Below are 16,115 nucleotides of genomic sequence, written 5' to 3'. Positions count from 1 at the left end.
TTAAATGTTTGCGACTATAACCGTATAAGTCAGTGGAATTCCTTGTTCCATAACTTTCATATATCGCAATGTGCACTCCAACGATCAGAGAAGATATATGAAGAAATCTATACCACCTAACGATTTTAAGAACCAGGTTCTTGAATTAGTGATATGAATGTAAACAACAAAGACAAGATACAAAATTTATTGTAAAAAATTTCCTTGCTCAAGGGAAGAAAAACCACAACCTACACCTCATAGGATTTCCACCAAACTTCACTAACTTTCAAAGAGCAGTTTAGATTACAACTCAATAATCAACGAACTAACTCAAACTCCTAACTCTAACGATTAACTATAATCACAGCTCAAACTCTCCAAAAAAGCCAAACCCACTTCTTGTTACAGGCCTCACTTTCTACCTTAGAAAATTATAACTCAATAATATTCTTAAGTAGAGTTTAAACACAAAAATTATCTTTCGGAAAGAAAAACCTAACTCTAGTTCTTCTTCCTTCAATGTTTTCCTTTTGGAACGCTGTCTTGCCTTTTGTCTGAGAAATTCGATTACCGATTTGCAAAGCCCCGAGAATCCTTTGTACGCCATTCTCCTTTTATAGCATTGTTTTTTGAAGACCTAGTTGAGTCCTACAAGGACTGTACAACTTTTGTTTATTTATTTTTCCTTATATGAGTCCTATTGTGCCATCTTTCCTTTATTTCTATGTTTTTGACTTATACAAGGATTTGTCCAGTTTCCCGCGTCTTCCTACTGCACCATCCAACAAGTGAACCAGGTTTTCATAATCTGATTCTCAGTTGTCATTATCAAAACCTTCTTAAATGGTGTCAACAATATAAATTTTTAAGGGAGTGAAAAAATTATATGAGGATATTAATAGCTTTGTGTTGTGTGTGTATATATGATAGTACTATGCAATTATTTCAAACTAAAGGAAGAACTATAATTTTTTTTTTCCCGAAGGTTCCCTCAAATGGGATTCAATAGATAAGCTAAAGGAGCATGGAGGGGGGCGTGGTGAAACCTGACCTCCGCATTAGAAAATTAGAAGTGATCAAGGGTACATCCTTACTCTCTAACTTATCAAAATAAAAGAAAGAAAAAAGAAGAGGGTTGCTCCTCATCACATAAGCTTACAAAAAAAATTCTAAAATCCACAAAACTAGAAGCAACCAAACAAAACTTAGCCAGGGTCGAATATGAAGTTGTCCTTCTTCACTCGAATTCTAATGTTGGGATTGCCAACTACATCATTCTTCAAGGTGGATGTAATTTTAGAAGGAATATGTATAGCCTCGGTGAAGAAGGTAGTTGTTTTGCACTGTTCAGCCATATTCACGAGTAAATCAGCCATAGTGTTACCTTCTCTGAAGGTGTGAGTGAAAGAGAAATGACCAAGTGAACTCATGGATTGAATCTGTTTAATAGCATCTTTGATCTGTCAAAAGGGATTGATCTTACCTTTAACCATTTGAATAATCAAGAGAGAGTCGAACTCAACAGTAAATAAAATTATTATTTATAATAATTAACTAGTTTTTCCTTTTTTATTAGTCAAATAATTTCCATCTGGACATGCATCTTAATTATGATTACCCCAATGGTTTATGCACCAAAGCAAACTGTGATGGACCAAGAATTATATCAGTTTTTATTTCAAAAGCAATGTAGCTTGAACTTTTAAAAAATGTTGTCACATTTGTTGGATCCTCAGGAAAATTTAATACGTATTCATGGTCAATGTTGGATCTACATTGGATCTCACCCGAATCGCCCCATCTATCCTCACGAGGAGGAGTTTGAAAAATCCAATCAATATTGGTTCAAACTTCAAAGGACATAAATTCCAATCCGCAAATCCACTACGGATTGTATGATTTTTTAAAACAAAGGAAAAAGACTTAAATATGTCATTGAAATTTGAAAAAAGGTTCATTTATGTCATCCATTAAAAATTTGGGTCATCTATGCCATTGCCGTTTGAGAATAAACTCATTTATGCCATTATTTTTTAACTCCGATTTTTTAAAACTATCCAAACAACTTTTAACACTTTTTAATGGGAATTTTGAATCAAATATACTCATTTTGAATCTTCTTCTTCAAGAACACCAAGAACTCCAAATTTTCAACTTTTTTATTTTTTCACGAAATCATCTCAAATTTCAATAGTATCATCTTTCCGAGCTAGATATCAAAATTCAATATCTTTTGAACTCAAATTCAGTCTAACTCAACAAGACACTTAAAATTTCTTCAAAGTTTCAAAACTTTAACTTCGTTTAATGGTAGAATTTTTTCCAAAACTCCAAATCACATGAAATTTTGAACATAGAGATAGTGAACTTTAACATTAAAGGAGATTGAATTTTTCAGTTATGTCGAAAATTCCACTATTAAAGGAGGTTAAAGTTTTGTAACTTTGAAGAAATTTTAAGTATGTCTTGTTGGGTTAGATTGAATTCGAGCTCAAACTATATTGGATTTTGATATCTAGCTCAGAGGTGTGCTACTGTTGAAATTTAAAGTGATTTCGTGAAAAATTTAAAAAGTTGAAAATTTGGAGTTCTTGGTGTTATTCATGTGTTCTGGGTGTTCTTGGAGAAGAAGAAGCAAAAAGAATATATTTGATTCAAAATTCCAATAGAAAAGCGTCAAAAATTGTTTGGTTGGTTTTGCAAAATCGGAGTTAAAAAATAATAGCATAGATAAGCTTTTTTTCTCAAACAGCAACGGCATAGATGAGCAAACTTTTAACGGATGACACAAATGAACCTTTTCTCAAAGTTTGATGGCTTATTTTAGTCTTTTTCCTTAAACAAAAAATAACAGAAGATTCATAAATTTAATTATTATTATTATTATTATTATTATTATTATTTTGATTATTCCTTTTTGTAAAAAATTACACGTAATAATTAAGTACTAGTAGTAATTTATTAGCCATGTATATACTTCCCTTACTTTTCTGATTACTTTTAATTTATTCTTCACCAGTCTCTTGCAGTTTAATTTACTTTAATAATGAAAGGGATAGTATAGCCAATGGTGCCATTTTTAAATGGTCATTTAGTGTAAAACTAATCATTAAGATTCTTTAATTATTTTGCCATTAGAGGAGTATATAAAAAGATACACTGTTCTATAATTAATTTATGCATTTAACGCGCTTTTATTTGAGTTTATGGAGTTATAATGTCCTGTGGATCACATGACACTTAACAAAAACAGGTCATATATAACTATGCATCTTGCATGAGTTAGGGGCTTTTTTTATAATTATAGTGTCCAGATCAATTTATGCGCATCTCATCTAGTAGATATATGTTTTTTTTTTTATTAGCAATAATAACTATTATGTAACTCTGTCTATTAAAATTAGAATAAATGAAAAGAAACCATTTAAACTTAAATTTAAATCTGAGACCTCATGATTATAACATATTTTATAATGTTAAACCATTTTTATGCACAAACTATATTTTAAAGAGGAGACTATGGCAGTGGGGATTTTGAATCTCTTGCCTACTTTTTTTTTTCCCTTTTCTTGTTTTTTGTTGGTCCACATATTAACAATATTCCTAAAAAGATGTGTTTTCTTATGATCGATAATTGTTTAGGAAGAATTAATGTAAATAGTTATCCATTCAACCACTTTTATTAAAATTAGTTTATATATAAAATTCATGTGTAATATGTGCATAATCACGTATGATCAATATATAATTTATGTATATCGACTAAAAGATATATAATAAATTCAAACAATTATTTGTGTAAAAATTCATTTTTTGAGAGCCAATTCAAAACTCAATGAATAATTGATTCATTTTTTTTATCCTTTTCTTTTAGAATATCAAACTTTAAGTAGATGGAACTCAAATTCATAACATGATCTAAACTCTCATATCACACGCTCTAATAATCTCTCGTTTTATTTCAAAATTATTATCTTTATCCGCCATAGAAGTCAGCCAAAGAAATGATCTAAATACCCCTTTTCATGACTTTTGCTTAGTAAAGAAAAAGAAAAAACAAAGGAAATGATCAAAATATATAGGGGAATTAAAAAGACTATTACAATTGACTTTTCTTTAATTTCAAATTGTGAAGTAGAAAAAAAAAAGGCTCTCTTAGTGGAAAACAAAACCCCTTTTGAAGACCCAACTTGTCTTGTGTTTAATATAAAAAATAAAAACAAATTATCTATTACTATCATATTGACATTCATGATATTTATCAACCATAATACAAATCAACCAAAATGGTTCTATTGCTTTTTTTCTTTCTTTTTTGCTAATGTGCTCACCAACATATTACACAATATACAAGTTGAAGAAGGTTATAGAAATAACAACTAACAATAATATATTCAGTAAAATCTCATAAATAGTATTTGAGAAAAATGAATATACACAAATTTTATTTATCTTTGCGGAATAAAAAATTGTTTCTCATAAAAAAAAATGGAGTAGATAAAATCTATCAAAAAATAATGTGCCTCTTGGATTTGAGTTTTTTCTTTAAATAATAAAATTTAAAAAAGTACACTTTCTTTGTATTGTATTGATTGGAAATACTGTCATTGAGGACCCTTCATGTTTAAACTATCTACTTGTCTTTTCTGTCACACCTACAATATTTTAATTTGGATATTATTTCACATGTATTAAAAAAATCAAAGAGGGCTGACATTTACTATCCAAATTAGCAGCAGTAATAATAAAATAATCTTTTTTTTGAAGTGTAAATAAAAAAAAAAATGATCTCCTTTATTTTCTTTTGAATTCTATTGGAGTAGGTAAGTTGATGTTGGCTTTTTTGACTACTTTATTGATGTTTGGTAAACTCATAGTCATAGCAAAAATAATTAAAAAGTAGCTATAACACTTCTTTTTTTTAAAAAAAAAAATGGGGGAAAAGTTTGAATATTATCAGTGAGACAATGACATTTTAAAAAATGATAGAAAATTTGAAACTTAACCAAATTTTCATTTTTCAAATGTAGAAATTTGAACTTTCTAATATAACATTATCGATCATTTTGAAGATTTCATCATTTTTTCTATTGAAAATAACCTCTCTAGTTTATATCTCCACAAACATAGAGATAACGTGTGCATATATATTCTTATCCTCTTAGATTTACTTGTGAAATTACACTGAACATATTATTGTTATTGTACCTATTATTATTATTTATTTATCTACTTTTAATATTCTTGTCGGACCTTTTTCTATGCTTCTATTGAACCGAGGGTCTTTCGAAAACAGCCGTCCTACATTGGTAGAAATCAAATCTGCGTACACTTTACCCTCCCAGACCCCACGATGTGAAATTTCACTGGATTGTTGTTGTTGTTGTTGTTGTACCTATTATTTTACAAAATACTTTAAATTGGAAGTCCTCTCAATAATTGTGTAATTTTTTATTCTAAATTTGAAAATATAGAAGGAAAAATGTATATTTTGTTTAAATTTTATCTAAAATATTCTCAAAAAACAAGTCCAATGCAATTCAAATAATTGTTGAGAAAAATAATAATTTATTTATATAATGCACTAAAAAATAGAGACATAAACCGTGCAAGTCTCTGCTTCTAGTGATTGATTAAGCGTGTGCTGTTTCTAACATGCGCTGAGAATGAGGCACATGATTACTTGCGCATGATTCCAAGGCCCTTCATCATAACTCTTTACACTTCATTTTCCCTTTTTTACCCCTCAATGTTTTTTTCTAATTTTTCGCTCGGTGTTTGATATCTGTCTCGAGCCTTGATAAATTTAAATTTGCATCAGAAAGTTCCACTTTATAGTGAAACGTTCTTTATCAAAACTGATTTCATTCCCATAGTTCAAGCTTGAAAGTTTTAATAAATGATGGAATGATACTTACTATCTTATCACAATTTTTGATGCAATGACGTAATTATCACTAGAGAATTCAAAATATGAAAAATGAAACACACAAAAAAGTCAAAAAAATTTAATATTACAATATAAGATAAAATTAAATACTTCTTTCAGACCACTTTACTTTTCATATTTTTTGTTTACAATACGCCTCTAAAGAAATTATGTTTTTGACTATCATACTTTTATTTATTATTTTTGATCATTTAAAATGTTAATCTCTCTTGAACAAATAAAGAGATAGTTAATATAAGCAATAACAATATTCAAATATGTGTATGTGCTCTTCACTTAGGTTTTCTATGTTTATTAGTCATTATTTATTGCTTTCAAGAACAATTATTATTAAGGGCAAAATGAGAAGAATGTGATCTTGATTTTTTAAAATAACAAGAATATTTTGAATTTTTTTATTTTTAATAAGAATGACAAATAAAGTGGTTCAAAAAAATTGTTAAATTAATTATTTTAAAAAGTAAACAATATTAATCACGTTGAAACGAGTTGAAGATAAATTAATAAAAATACACTTTTTTAAAACAAAAAAAAATCTTAAAAAAAAAGAGAAAAGTACATTAACTTCTTGTACATTTAATGCATTTTCCTCTCGCAAAAACTAAACAAAGAAGAGAAAAACTCCTGGAGTAATTAAACAACTAAATTGGGATTAGGAATTAATTAGAGAGTAGTACTACTATTGTGCCCACTCAATAGAGTAAATCAATGTTTACAACCAACATAGATGACAGTGGAGTAATAATTAATTAGTACTCAATAGAGTAAATTGACATTAACAACCAACAAAGATGACAGTGGACAAATGATTGGTATATACTATTTCATTTTTAATTGAAGATTTTCAATTTGAATCATCATTAATGCGAAATTTTTAAAGATAAATTTAAATTTAATCGAGTCCAATATTGATATCAATCACCTGGTGGAAAATTAAAAACAAATAAATAAGCATTAAAAAAAATCAAAAGGTCAAAAAGGATAAAGAAATACAGGGGTAATTAAGTAATTTAATAAAAGATCGTCGCTATCACATGGAATGGAAAACTAGCTTTACCTAATTTACTTTTCCCCAAAAAACAATGATTAGCTGTTCACCAATAAAATGATTAGCAATAAAACTTTTATTTAAGACAAATAGTTTTGCGTAACAAGAATAATATTAGTTAAAAATTAAAGTTCAAGGAATGATCCCATGTTTACATTTAGATATCCTTTGACTCCAAATAATTTTAAAAAAAAAATTAAAAAATATTTGAAATTTTTTGTTTGTTCATATAATTTATTATTACTTGGCAAAATTTTCAAGTTCTAAAAAAAAGTAGAACTTGTAAATTTGAAAAGTTTTAAAAATTTTAAAATAACCTCAAATTTTTATATTTTATAAAAATACCAATCATTTATTAATTTTAACTAAATATTTATCTATCAATTTACTCCATTAATATAATCAACCAAGATTTTAAAAGAATAGTTTCTTATCACCTCTTCCGGAAAAGAATGGTTTGAGTGACAAGATTTGAAAAAAATAATAATTTATTTTTAATTAGATTAATATATTGCTCTTGCTTATAATGCTATTTTATTATTGTTGATTGTTATCAATTACTCCCTCCATTCCATATTAAAGAAATTTGTGAGACAATTCATATATATTAAGAAAAACATTCAAAGACATAATTTGAGCCATACTTTTCATTATTGTTCTTTGTAAAATCATAAATATAACTTTGCAAGTAGTGTGATTTATCTCCTAGAAAATATAAAACTTCAATAAATGAAAGGGCAAATATGAAAAAAGTTTCAAACATCTATCTTGAATTTTGAGCAATTCAATTATTTTGAACAATGAAAAATCCCTCAAAATTCAATTAATATGGAATAGAGGGAGTATGTTATAAACTTTTTTTAACGGAGCATGTTCATTATAAAATTATAACACAAATTTATGTGTATTTTAAATAATATCTAGAACTTATGGCTACAAAATACTATTTTTTGAAATTTCACCAAAACATGAAAAAACTTGGGCCAAACGCATGACGCAATTTTACCAAAATTTCTCCCAAAATTAACCTGTCAAAAATATTTAAAAACTTGGAGCCAAACGAGGCCTTATTCTTCTCCGTGGATTCAACATTTTCATTAAGTATTTGATTACTTACAAACTCCTAACATGTTAATTTCTTTTTTGGTCTGAAATAGCTTTGTAAGTTCTAAAGATTCACCAATCATCCAATACTACTATTACAAATTTGATTTTCAACAAAAAAAATTTTCAAGCGTTCTGACAAACTGATAAGTATTTCATTATTCTTAATTAAATTTTTTATATTCGAGCTTTCCATAGAAACATCATTTCTACCTCTCCGAGGTAATAGTAAAGTTTACGTATATTCTATCATCTCAGACCACATCTAGTGAGATTACAGTGAGTATGTTGTTAAGTTTTTCATATAAACTATTTTTGTTAAAAAGTACTTAGAATTTTTTTCAACTCTCGATCCTATTATATGTTATCCGAATATACCACAACCCTTTATTGGGGATCATTTTAATATTAACATGAAATTTTCTGATTCGAATTCAAATTTAGTTAATATCAAATACGAGGTTGAAAATATCTTTTAAACTTGATCAAGACTAGCAAATACCAAAATTTAGAAAATCTGGAGAAAACACTTAAAAAGTTTACTAGTGTTTAGCTATTGTAGCTATAGAGAATTGTATTTATGAGAAAATATTCAAAGTTTGATCAATCAAGGCCACGCTTGTAAAGGCCCACACTTCCTTTAGTCCGCCGCTCCTTCTATATCTAATCTTTTATCATCTCCTTCTCCATTTTCTGCTTGATTTTTCTAATTTAACATATAGTTTTTAAACCCAAAATTCTTCTTCTTTGAACTCTCTCTGTTTCTGGCACCAAATCTCTCTTTGAACCCAAGGTTTTTTTTAAAACTAAGTTGGTGACACTTAATAGTAGTTTCCACTCAAAGGGGTTGTTAAAGATTTAGATTCTTGAATTCACTCTTAAGCTTTGTTTCTGTTTTCTTTAGTGTTTATCTTTCTACCTTCACTTCTAAAAAAGACAACTTTATCTTTTTCCAGCTTTTCTTTGTTTGTTTTCATCTGTTATTAAAATCCACCGACTTGGGTTTATCTTTTGAACCTTTTGCTTTCTAGGTATTTTTTCTTTTTGTTGATTCTTGAAGTTCTTGGAAACTGTTTCTTCAGATGGGTTCTTTCAGTTCTGGGGTTTTGTAGAAACGTATAGTGTGTTCTAGTGGTGAGGAATTATTTGGGGAAAAAAGATGAGAACTTGTGTTTTATTGCAAGTTTTAGTTACTGTTGGACTGTCTCTTGGGATCTGTGATGCTTTTCCATCAAATGAAGGTATGTACTATCAACTCAAGCTCAGATCTTGATGTAGTTACTCCTACAAAGTTTCAATTTTTGTCTTTTAATTGCTCATTTAGTGTTTTAATTAAGCGTGTTATGTAATGTTGTTTAGGAAAGATCTTGGAATTTATTGTTTTGATATACTTGCTGCATTTTGCTGTCATATTTTCTTGCTACCATGGTTCAAATTCTATTCTTTTTCTGTCGAGTGGAGTTCCTATCAGAAACAGTCTCTCTACCCCACAAATGTAGGGTAAGGTTGCGTACTGTGTTGTTGTCGTTGCTGTTGTAGATACTTGCTGCATTTTATGAGATTGTAATTCAAAGATTAGGTAGTTTATTCTGAGTGAATCTGATTGGGGACTCTTTGTTGATACAGTTTATGCTCTCAATACATTCAAGGAAGCTATATATGAAGACCCTCTTCTGGTTTTGTCAAATTGGAATGGTTTAGATTCAGACCCTTGTGGTTGGGCTGGAATCTTTTGTTCTATGGCTGAAGATCATGTCATAAAAATGTGAGTTAATTGTTTTCAATTTTATGTGCTATACATGGATAGGTTGTTTGGTTAATGATTTTTTTCAACTAAAATGCAATCTAGTGGATCTTTTATGGACTCAAGTTTAGTGAAAATGAATCTCTAATACGCATTTCCACTGGATCGTGTCACAGTAATATTTCTGGCGCTTCGTTGAAGGGTTTTCTTTCACCCAATTTGCATCTACTCTCCTCTTTGCAAGAACTGTAAGTTATTTCCTAACAGATTTATAAGAATAACATAGTTCTGGTTGTTCTTTTAAGTGGTTTTGTAAAAGCTTATGTTATGCACCGGCAATATGCAGAATTTTGCATGGAAATGTACTGATTGGTACAATTCCTAAGGAGATTGGCCTATTGAAAAACCTGAAGGCCTTGGATTTGGGTGCTAACCAGCTAACAGGACCAATTCCTCCCGAGCTTGGAAATTTGACAAACATTATGAAAATGTTAGTCTAACTTGAATTTTGTAGGTTTGTTTGTACTTGCCTTTACCTATCCTCGTTGAAGCTCCCTTACTTTTCTAGCTTGCATGTGTTTATGCAGAAACCTACAATCTAACGGATTAACAGGGAAATTGCCTGCTGAGCTTGGTAATTTGAAATACCTTGAGGAACTTCGGTTGGACAGGAACAAACTCCAAGGGCTAGTGCCTGCTAATAATGGATCAGATTTTACATCCGGTGTACATGGAATGTGAGTTGATTAGCTACATCTTGTACTTTGTCGTTTTTCTTTTGAATTTTCCGGTATGTGAGTAAGGAGTAATGCACTATTCTCTGTTTATCAACTTGTTGTTTGTCCTTGGAACATTTTTTCGTCTAGGGTTCTGTGAGTTATTTGACGATTAAGTGATCAAAGAATCTAATTTCCAATCTCCTGATCATGCCAATCATTATCTGGGATGTTTAGAGTCTGGAGAAGTGAAGTGCTTACAAGTTACGTGGTGAAGTTATTGTTTTTGGAAGCATTGTTTGACACATGCTACCCTCAGATTGACTGACACTCATGGCTTCTTTACTTGAATCTAGAGTAGTACATTCTGTTTCAGCATAGAAACATCACAGATTTCATGTGTGGGGAGTTGGGACTAATAAGTGTTTTTTGATGGGTGTATGGGTGAATTTGGGGACTCCAATAGAGTGTGGTTTTTCCTAGCCTTTAATATTGACCAATATTACAGAGTTCGAATGTATGTTTCAAAAGTTTAATGATGATGTTCTTGGGAACGATCTGTATTTCTATGAAGAAAAATGAGTTAGACCTGTTTGGTTTAGCCTTATGTTTTAGACCTGTTCGGTGTAGCCTTATGTCCATCGCATGTTTCTCTATCTAACTGTTGGTTTCTTATTTTTTTCCTGTTTTACCTTTTTAGGTATGCCACTGGTGCCAGCGCTACAGGTTTTTGTCGCACATCCCAGCTCAAAGTGGCTGATTTCTCATTCAACTTTCTTATTGGAAGCATTCCAAAGTGTTTGGGTTACCTTCCAAAGTCAGTTCTTAATTGTGCACCATAATTCTTGTTTTTTACCTTATCTTCTCTATTCCCGAATGCCTTTTTTTTTTTCATTGCTGTAAATCCATATTCCAAATATCCAAAGCAACACTCTGATTACTATTCCTGATGCCTGTTATTTTGTGTTGCCATAGATCTAGCTTTCAAGGAAACTGCCTTCAACACAAAGATCCGAAGCAGCGCTCTGCTTCTCTATGTGGTAAGTAATGCTACTCGAGCTTTTCTCTGAAGCTAGTAAACAGTCTCATATTACATTTTTTACCACAAGGCATTGTCTGTGCAGCTCAGTCTAGTTGAATTTATTTATTTTTCTTAACAGTTGCAGTCAAATATATTTTTATTATAATAACACTGAACTGGTCGTGTTGACATCACATTATAGGTGGCACTCCGCCTCCCACTAGCCATGCATCAACATTCAATAATAAGCACCAGCCTGTTGATGAACCGAGACATCAGGCTTCTTCCAAGCCCACTTGGCTTTTGGCTTTAGAAGTGGTAACAGGAGTTATGGTGGGTTCTCTTTTCATTGTAGGTCTTGTGACTGGCCTTCAGAAGCTTAAGAACAAATCCTCCATTATACCTTGGAAGAAATCGGGAAGTGAGAAAGATAATATGACGATTTATGTTGGTTAGTACTATCATGCACTTGAACTTGGGCACGTAGTACTTTCAAAAGCAACAACAACATACCCAGTGAAATCCCACTAGTTGGGGTCTTGGGAGTACTTTCAAAATTGATCTTCTTTTCTGTTAACTGTTGACGTTTCCTTCTAGATACTGGTATGCTGAAAGATGTCGTAAGATACAGCAGACAAGAACTTGAGGTAGCTTGTGAAGATTTCAGCAACATCATTGGATCATCACCAGATAGCGTAGTTTACAAAGGAACCATGAAAGGTGGACCTGAAATCGCTGTAATATCTCTTTGCGTCAAAGAAGAGCACTGGACAGCCTATCTAGAACTTTATTTTCAGAAAGAGGCGAGACTCGATTCTTTCTTCATGATTACTATTTAGCTCTCATAGGCAATAGAAAAGAACCTAAAGTTTGCCTCTTAAGTTCCAAGCTCTAACTTCTGTTAATTTACAGGTGGCAGAATTGTCCAGAATAAATCACGAGAACACTGGGAAACTTCTAGGCTATTGCAGAGAGAGTAGTCCCTTTACGAGGATGTTGGTGTTTGAATATGCATCTAATGGAACATTATATGAACACCTTCATTGTGAGTAACATGAATTAGTTTTCACATGAACTTCAGTATATGTTTTCAAGGTGAATTCCTAACTCTTTGAACTTATTATAGATGGAGAAGGATGCCAACTATCTTGGACACGCCGGATGAAAATAGTTATTGGCATTGCCAAGGGACTGGCATATTTCCATTCAGAACTTGACCCCCCATTTACTATATCAGAACTGAATTCAAATTCTGTATATCTCACAGAAGATTTTTCTCCCAAGGTAAAACAGTGCAAAACAATTCTTCCCATTTTTATTCCCGCTATGCTCTTGAGCAGTCTACAAAAAATTTTGGCATATTATTATTATCTTCTCAATGTTTATTTCATTTTGTGCAGCTTGTTGATTTCGAAAGTTGGAAGTCAATAATTTCCAGATCAGAAAAGAATTCGGGTGCTATCAGTAGTGAAGGAGCAATATGTGTCCTTCCAAATACTCTAGAGAGCCGTCATCTTGATGTCCAGGGTAACATTTATGCATTTGGAGTACTGCTACTGGAAATAATCAGTGGGAGACCTCCATATTGCAAAGACAAAGGGTGCTTAGTAGATTGGGTAAGCATTTCTTTTCATGTGAAAATTTCCGACTGTGAAATGACTTTCCCGGTGCAGGACCTGAATTCGACCTTTTACGTGCAGGCTAAGGAATTTCTTGAAATGCCGGAGGTATTATCATACGTTGTGGACCCCGAATTGAAACATTTCAAACAGGAAGATCTCAAAGTGATTTGTGAGGTGATCAACCTTTGCATCCACCCGACTACGAGTAGGAGGGCTTCCATGAAGGACTTGTGTGCTATTCTGGAGAGCAACATTGACACTTCCATCACTGCAGAGCTCAAGGCGTCTTCTTTGGCGTGGGCCGAGCTTGCACTTTCATCCTAACTGACAAAGGCTAACAGTATATATATCCGAAATATGTAATTGTCTAGCGCGTTCTCCTTTTTCTTTTTTGACCTCTCGATTTCGTTCCCAATGTGTTCAGGAGTGATGGTTGAGTTCATGTAAATTTTGAGTCTCTAGGATAAAATTAGAGTTGAAGAGATGCTACTGTTGATTCTTTGTAAACAACTGGTTCTTATTAAAATGAATTGAGTGTTCATAGTGAATGAGGCACCAGATGAAAGAAAAATGACCACAGTTTTCAAATTTCATAATGTACTGGAACTCACTTGAGTCCTCCTCGAGTCTTAATTTTAAATGGATCTTGGGTTTAAATCAAATGTGACGAATGAAATGATTTTCATATCCGTCAAAGGGAGAGAACCATTGTTGCTAATATTTTAGGAAAAATTATCCTTTTACATATATTGTAATATCATATTTACTTGTATTCCTTATTATACCAAAAAATTTTCAAAATCTCTCTTTTTCTTTTAACTCTCTCTCCCTCACTGATACATCACTCTTCCTCCCTAAATCCTCGCCCTAATTCGCTTCTTCATTAGTTTTTGAGATTTTAAATTTATGAGTACATCTGTTACTCAATTTCAAGGTTCTAACTAAGGTATATTTTAATTTTTCCTTATATGGAATCTCACTTCATCCTCATTCAATCTGATTTCTCCTAAAATTTGTATCGTTTGATTTCTTCTGTAAATCTTTGAAAAATCTTCTAAAATTGATATCATTTGCTTTCTTCTGTAAATCTTTCTGTTTTTGTAACTCATATCTTCAATGATACATATGGAATCCGTTCATGGTCTCAAACAGTCGAATAAAAATCAAGGAATTCTTGTTTCACCTGGTTCTGATTCATCTTGGGAAGGTTACGACGAGGTTAGATCCAAACATCATAACGATCCAGCAGTGATGGATAAGCTACGTGAGAAATTGAAGTCGAAAGCTCCAGTTAAACATGCACCCAAAGAACTAGACAACAAGATTGAAGGGGTTACAACACGCCCTAATCTCCCAAAGGTATGGGTTCAATTAAGGTTTTTTTTAATGAAGTTTTTATGAAGGTTTTTTGATTCTGATACATATCGTTTATGTATCAGCTTATCATGTATCAAGCGCTAACTCTTCTGATACATAGTGGTTTTTTTTAAATGCCATTTTTTTTGAAGATTTACTACTTCTGATACATCGTGTTTAAGTGTCAGTTTCTATTGTATCAAGTTTTAATGATTCTGATACATCTACATTTATGTATCAGATTATAATTTATAAAGCCTTACTACTTCTGATACATTTTCTGTATGTATCAGAATCTCATGTATCAAATATTTTAATGCATATGATACATCGTATTTATTTATAAAGTTGAAGTTGTATTTAACCATTTTTTATGTCAATGCAGGAAATGAAATACGTCATCAAGAAGATCTCGTCCCACCCATTGAGATTCGGCACGGCATATAGGGCTAATTTTCTTGATGATTTTGAATCATCAATAGGTGAAGAAGGTATAAAGTTATTTAGGATGGAATTTCTATTCCAAATAATGGACTACATGCCGAATTCTTTCGTTCAAGATATGCCACACTATTGTGGAATTATGGTTGTCGGAAGGCCAAGGATGGTTATGTTAGCGATAACGATGATCCTAAAAAACCTAAGAGAGATTTCATATCTCCTAGTCAAGGAGAACCGATAGACGTCGAGTAGTTTTTTTTTGAATTTTATATTAGAAGAATGTACAATTACCAGATTTTAAGTTTTTCTCATGTATGAAACTCTAATATAAAATGAAAGTTTATATATCATATTATCATGTATCAAATTTGACTGCTTCTTGATTCTGGTACATACTATTAATGTATCATATTCTAATGTATAAAACTTGACTGCTTCTCATAAAACTTGACTGCTTCTCATAAAACTTGACTGCTTCTAATACATACTGTTAATGTATCATATTCTAATGTATAAAACTTGACTTCTTCTGATACATACTGTTAATGTATCAGATTCTAATTTATCAAACTTGAATTCTTCTGATATTGTATATGTATCAGAATATAATTTATCAAACTTGAATTCTTCTGATATTGTATATGTATCAAGATTTAGTGATTTTGATACATCTTGTTTATGTATCAGAATCTCATTTATCAGCTTTAATGAGTCTGATTCATCTTGATTATATATCAGATTATCATGTATCAATATTTAATGTTTCTGATACATCTTGTCTATGTATCAACACCTCACGTATCAACCTTTAGTGCGTCTGATACATCTTGTTTATGTATTAAATTCTCATGTATCAAAATGTAATGATTCTAATACATCATGTTTATGTATCAGAATCTCGTAAATCAAGCTTTAATTATTCTGATACATATTGTTTATGTATCAGAATCTCATGTATCAAGATTTCGTTCTTCTGATACATCTTGATTATATATCAGATTATCATGTATCAATAATTAATTATTCTGATACATATTGTCTATGTATCAGCATTTCATGTATCTATATTTAATGATTCTGATACATATACAACCTATATCAATACATGTTATGTATCAGCCACAATTCAGT

General features: G+C 31.0%; 2 protein-coding genes across 3 annotated transcripts; both read left to right on the top strand.

Moving 5' to 3' along the window:
• The first annotated feature begins 8,621 nt into the window (after nt 1-8,621).
• LOC129890024 (probable LRR receptor-like serine/threonine-protein kinase At1g63430) lies at nt 8,622-13,735 on the top strand. 2 transcript variants are annotated; one of them, XM_055965511.1, is made up of 13 exons: nt 8,626-9,325; nt 9,711-9,849; nt 10,005-10,076; nt 10,175-10,318; nt 10,416-10,565; nt 11,245-11,361; nt 11,520-11,584; nt 11,768-12,016; nt 12,163-12,368; nt 12,478-12,610; nt 12,692-12,849; nt 12,966-13,181; nt 13,266-13,735. In XM_055965511.1, the coding sequence occupies exons 1-13, from the start codon at nt 9,244-9,246 to the stop codon at nt 13,509-13,511; spliced, it is 1,977 nt and encodes a 658-aa protein (XP_055821486.1). In that variant the 5' UTR covers nt 8,626-9,243; the 3' UTR covers nt 13,512-13,735. The 2 variants fall into 2 exon arrangements, with proteins under 2 accessions (XP_055821485.1, XP_055821486.1); XM_055965510.1 differs by having other exon boundaries at nt 8,622-9,325; nt 12,966-13,735.
• A 523-nt stretch (nt 13,736-14,258) lies between these two features.
• LOC129890797 (uncharacterized) lies at nt 14,259-15,225 on the top strand. Its single transcript, XM_055966276.1, has 2 exons — nt 14,259-14,546; nt 14,929-15,225. Exons 1-2 carry the CDS (start codon nt 14,304-14,306, stop codon nt 15,223-15,225), a joined length of 540 nt encoding a protein of 179 aa, XP_055822251.1. The 5' UTR covers nt 14,259-14,303.
• Nucleotides 15,226-16,115: the final 890 nt, after the last annotated feature.

This window comes from Solanum dulcamara, chromosome 5 (genome assembly GCF_947179165.1).
Source record: "Solanum dulcamara chromosome 5, daSolDulc1.2, whole genome shotgun sequence".
NCBI classification, from domain to species: Eukaryota; Viridiplantae; Streptophyta; class Magnoliopsida; order Solanales; family Solanaceae; genus Solanum; species Solanum dulcamara.
Note: the sequence above shows the minus strand (reverse complement) of the source record. Positions and strands in the feature narration are given on the sequence as shown.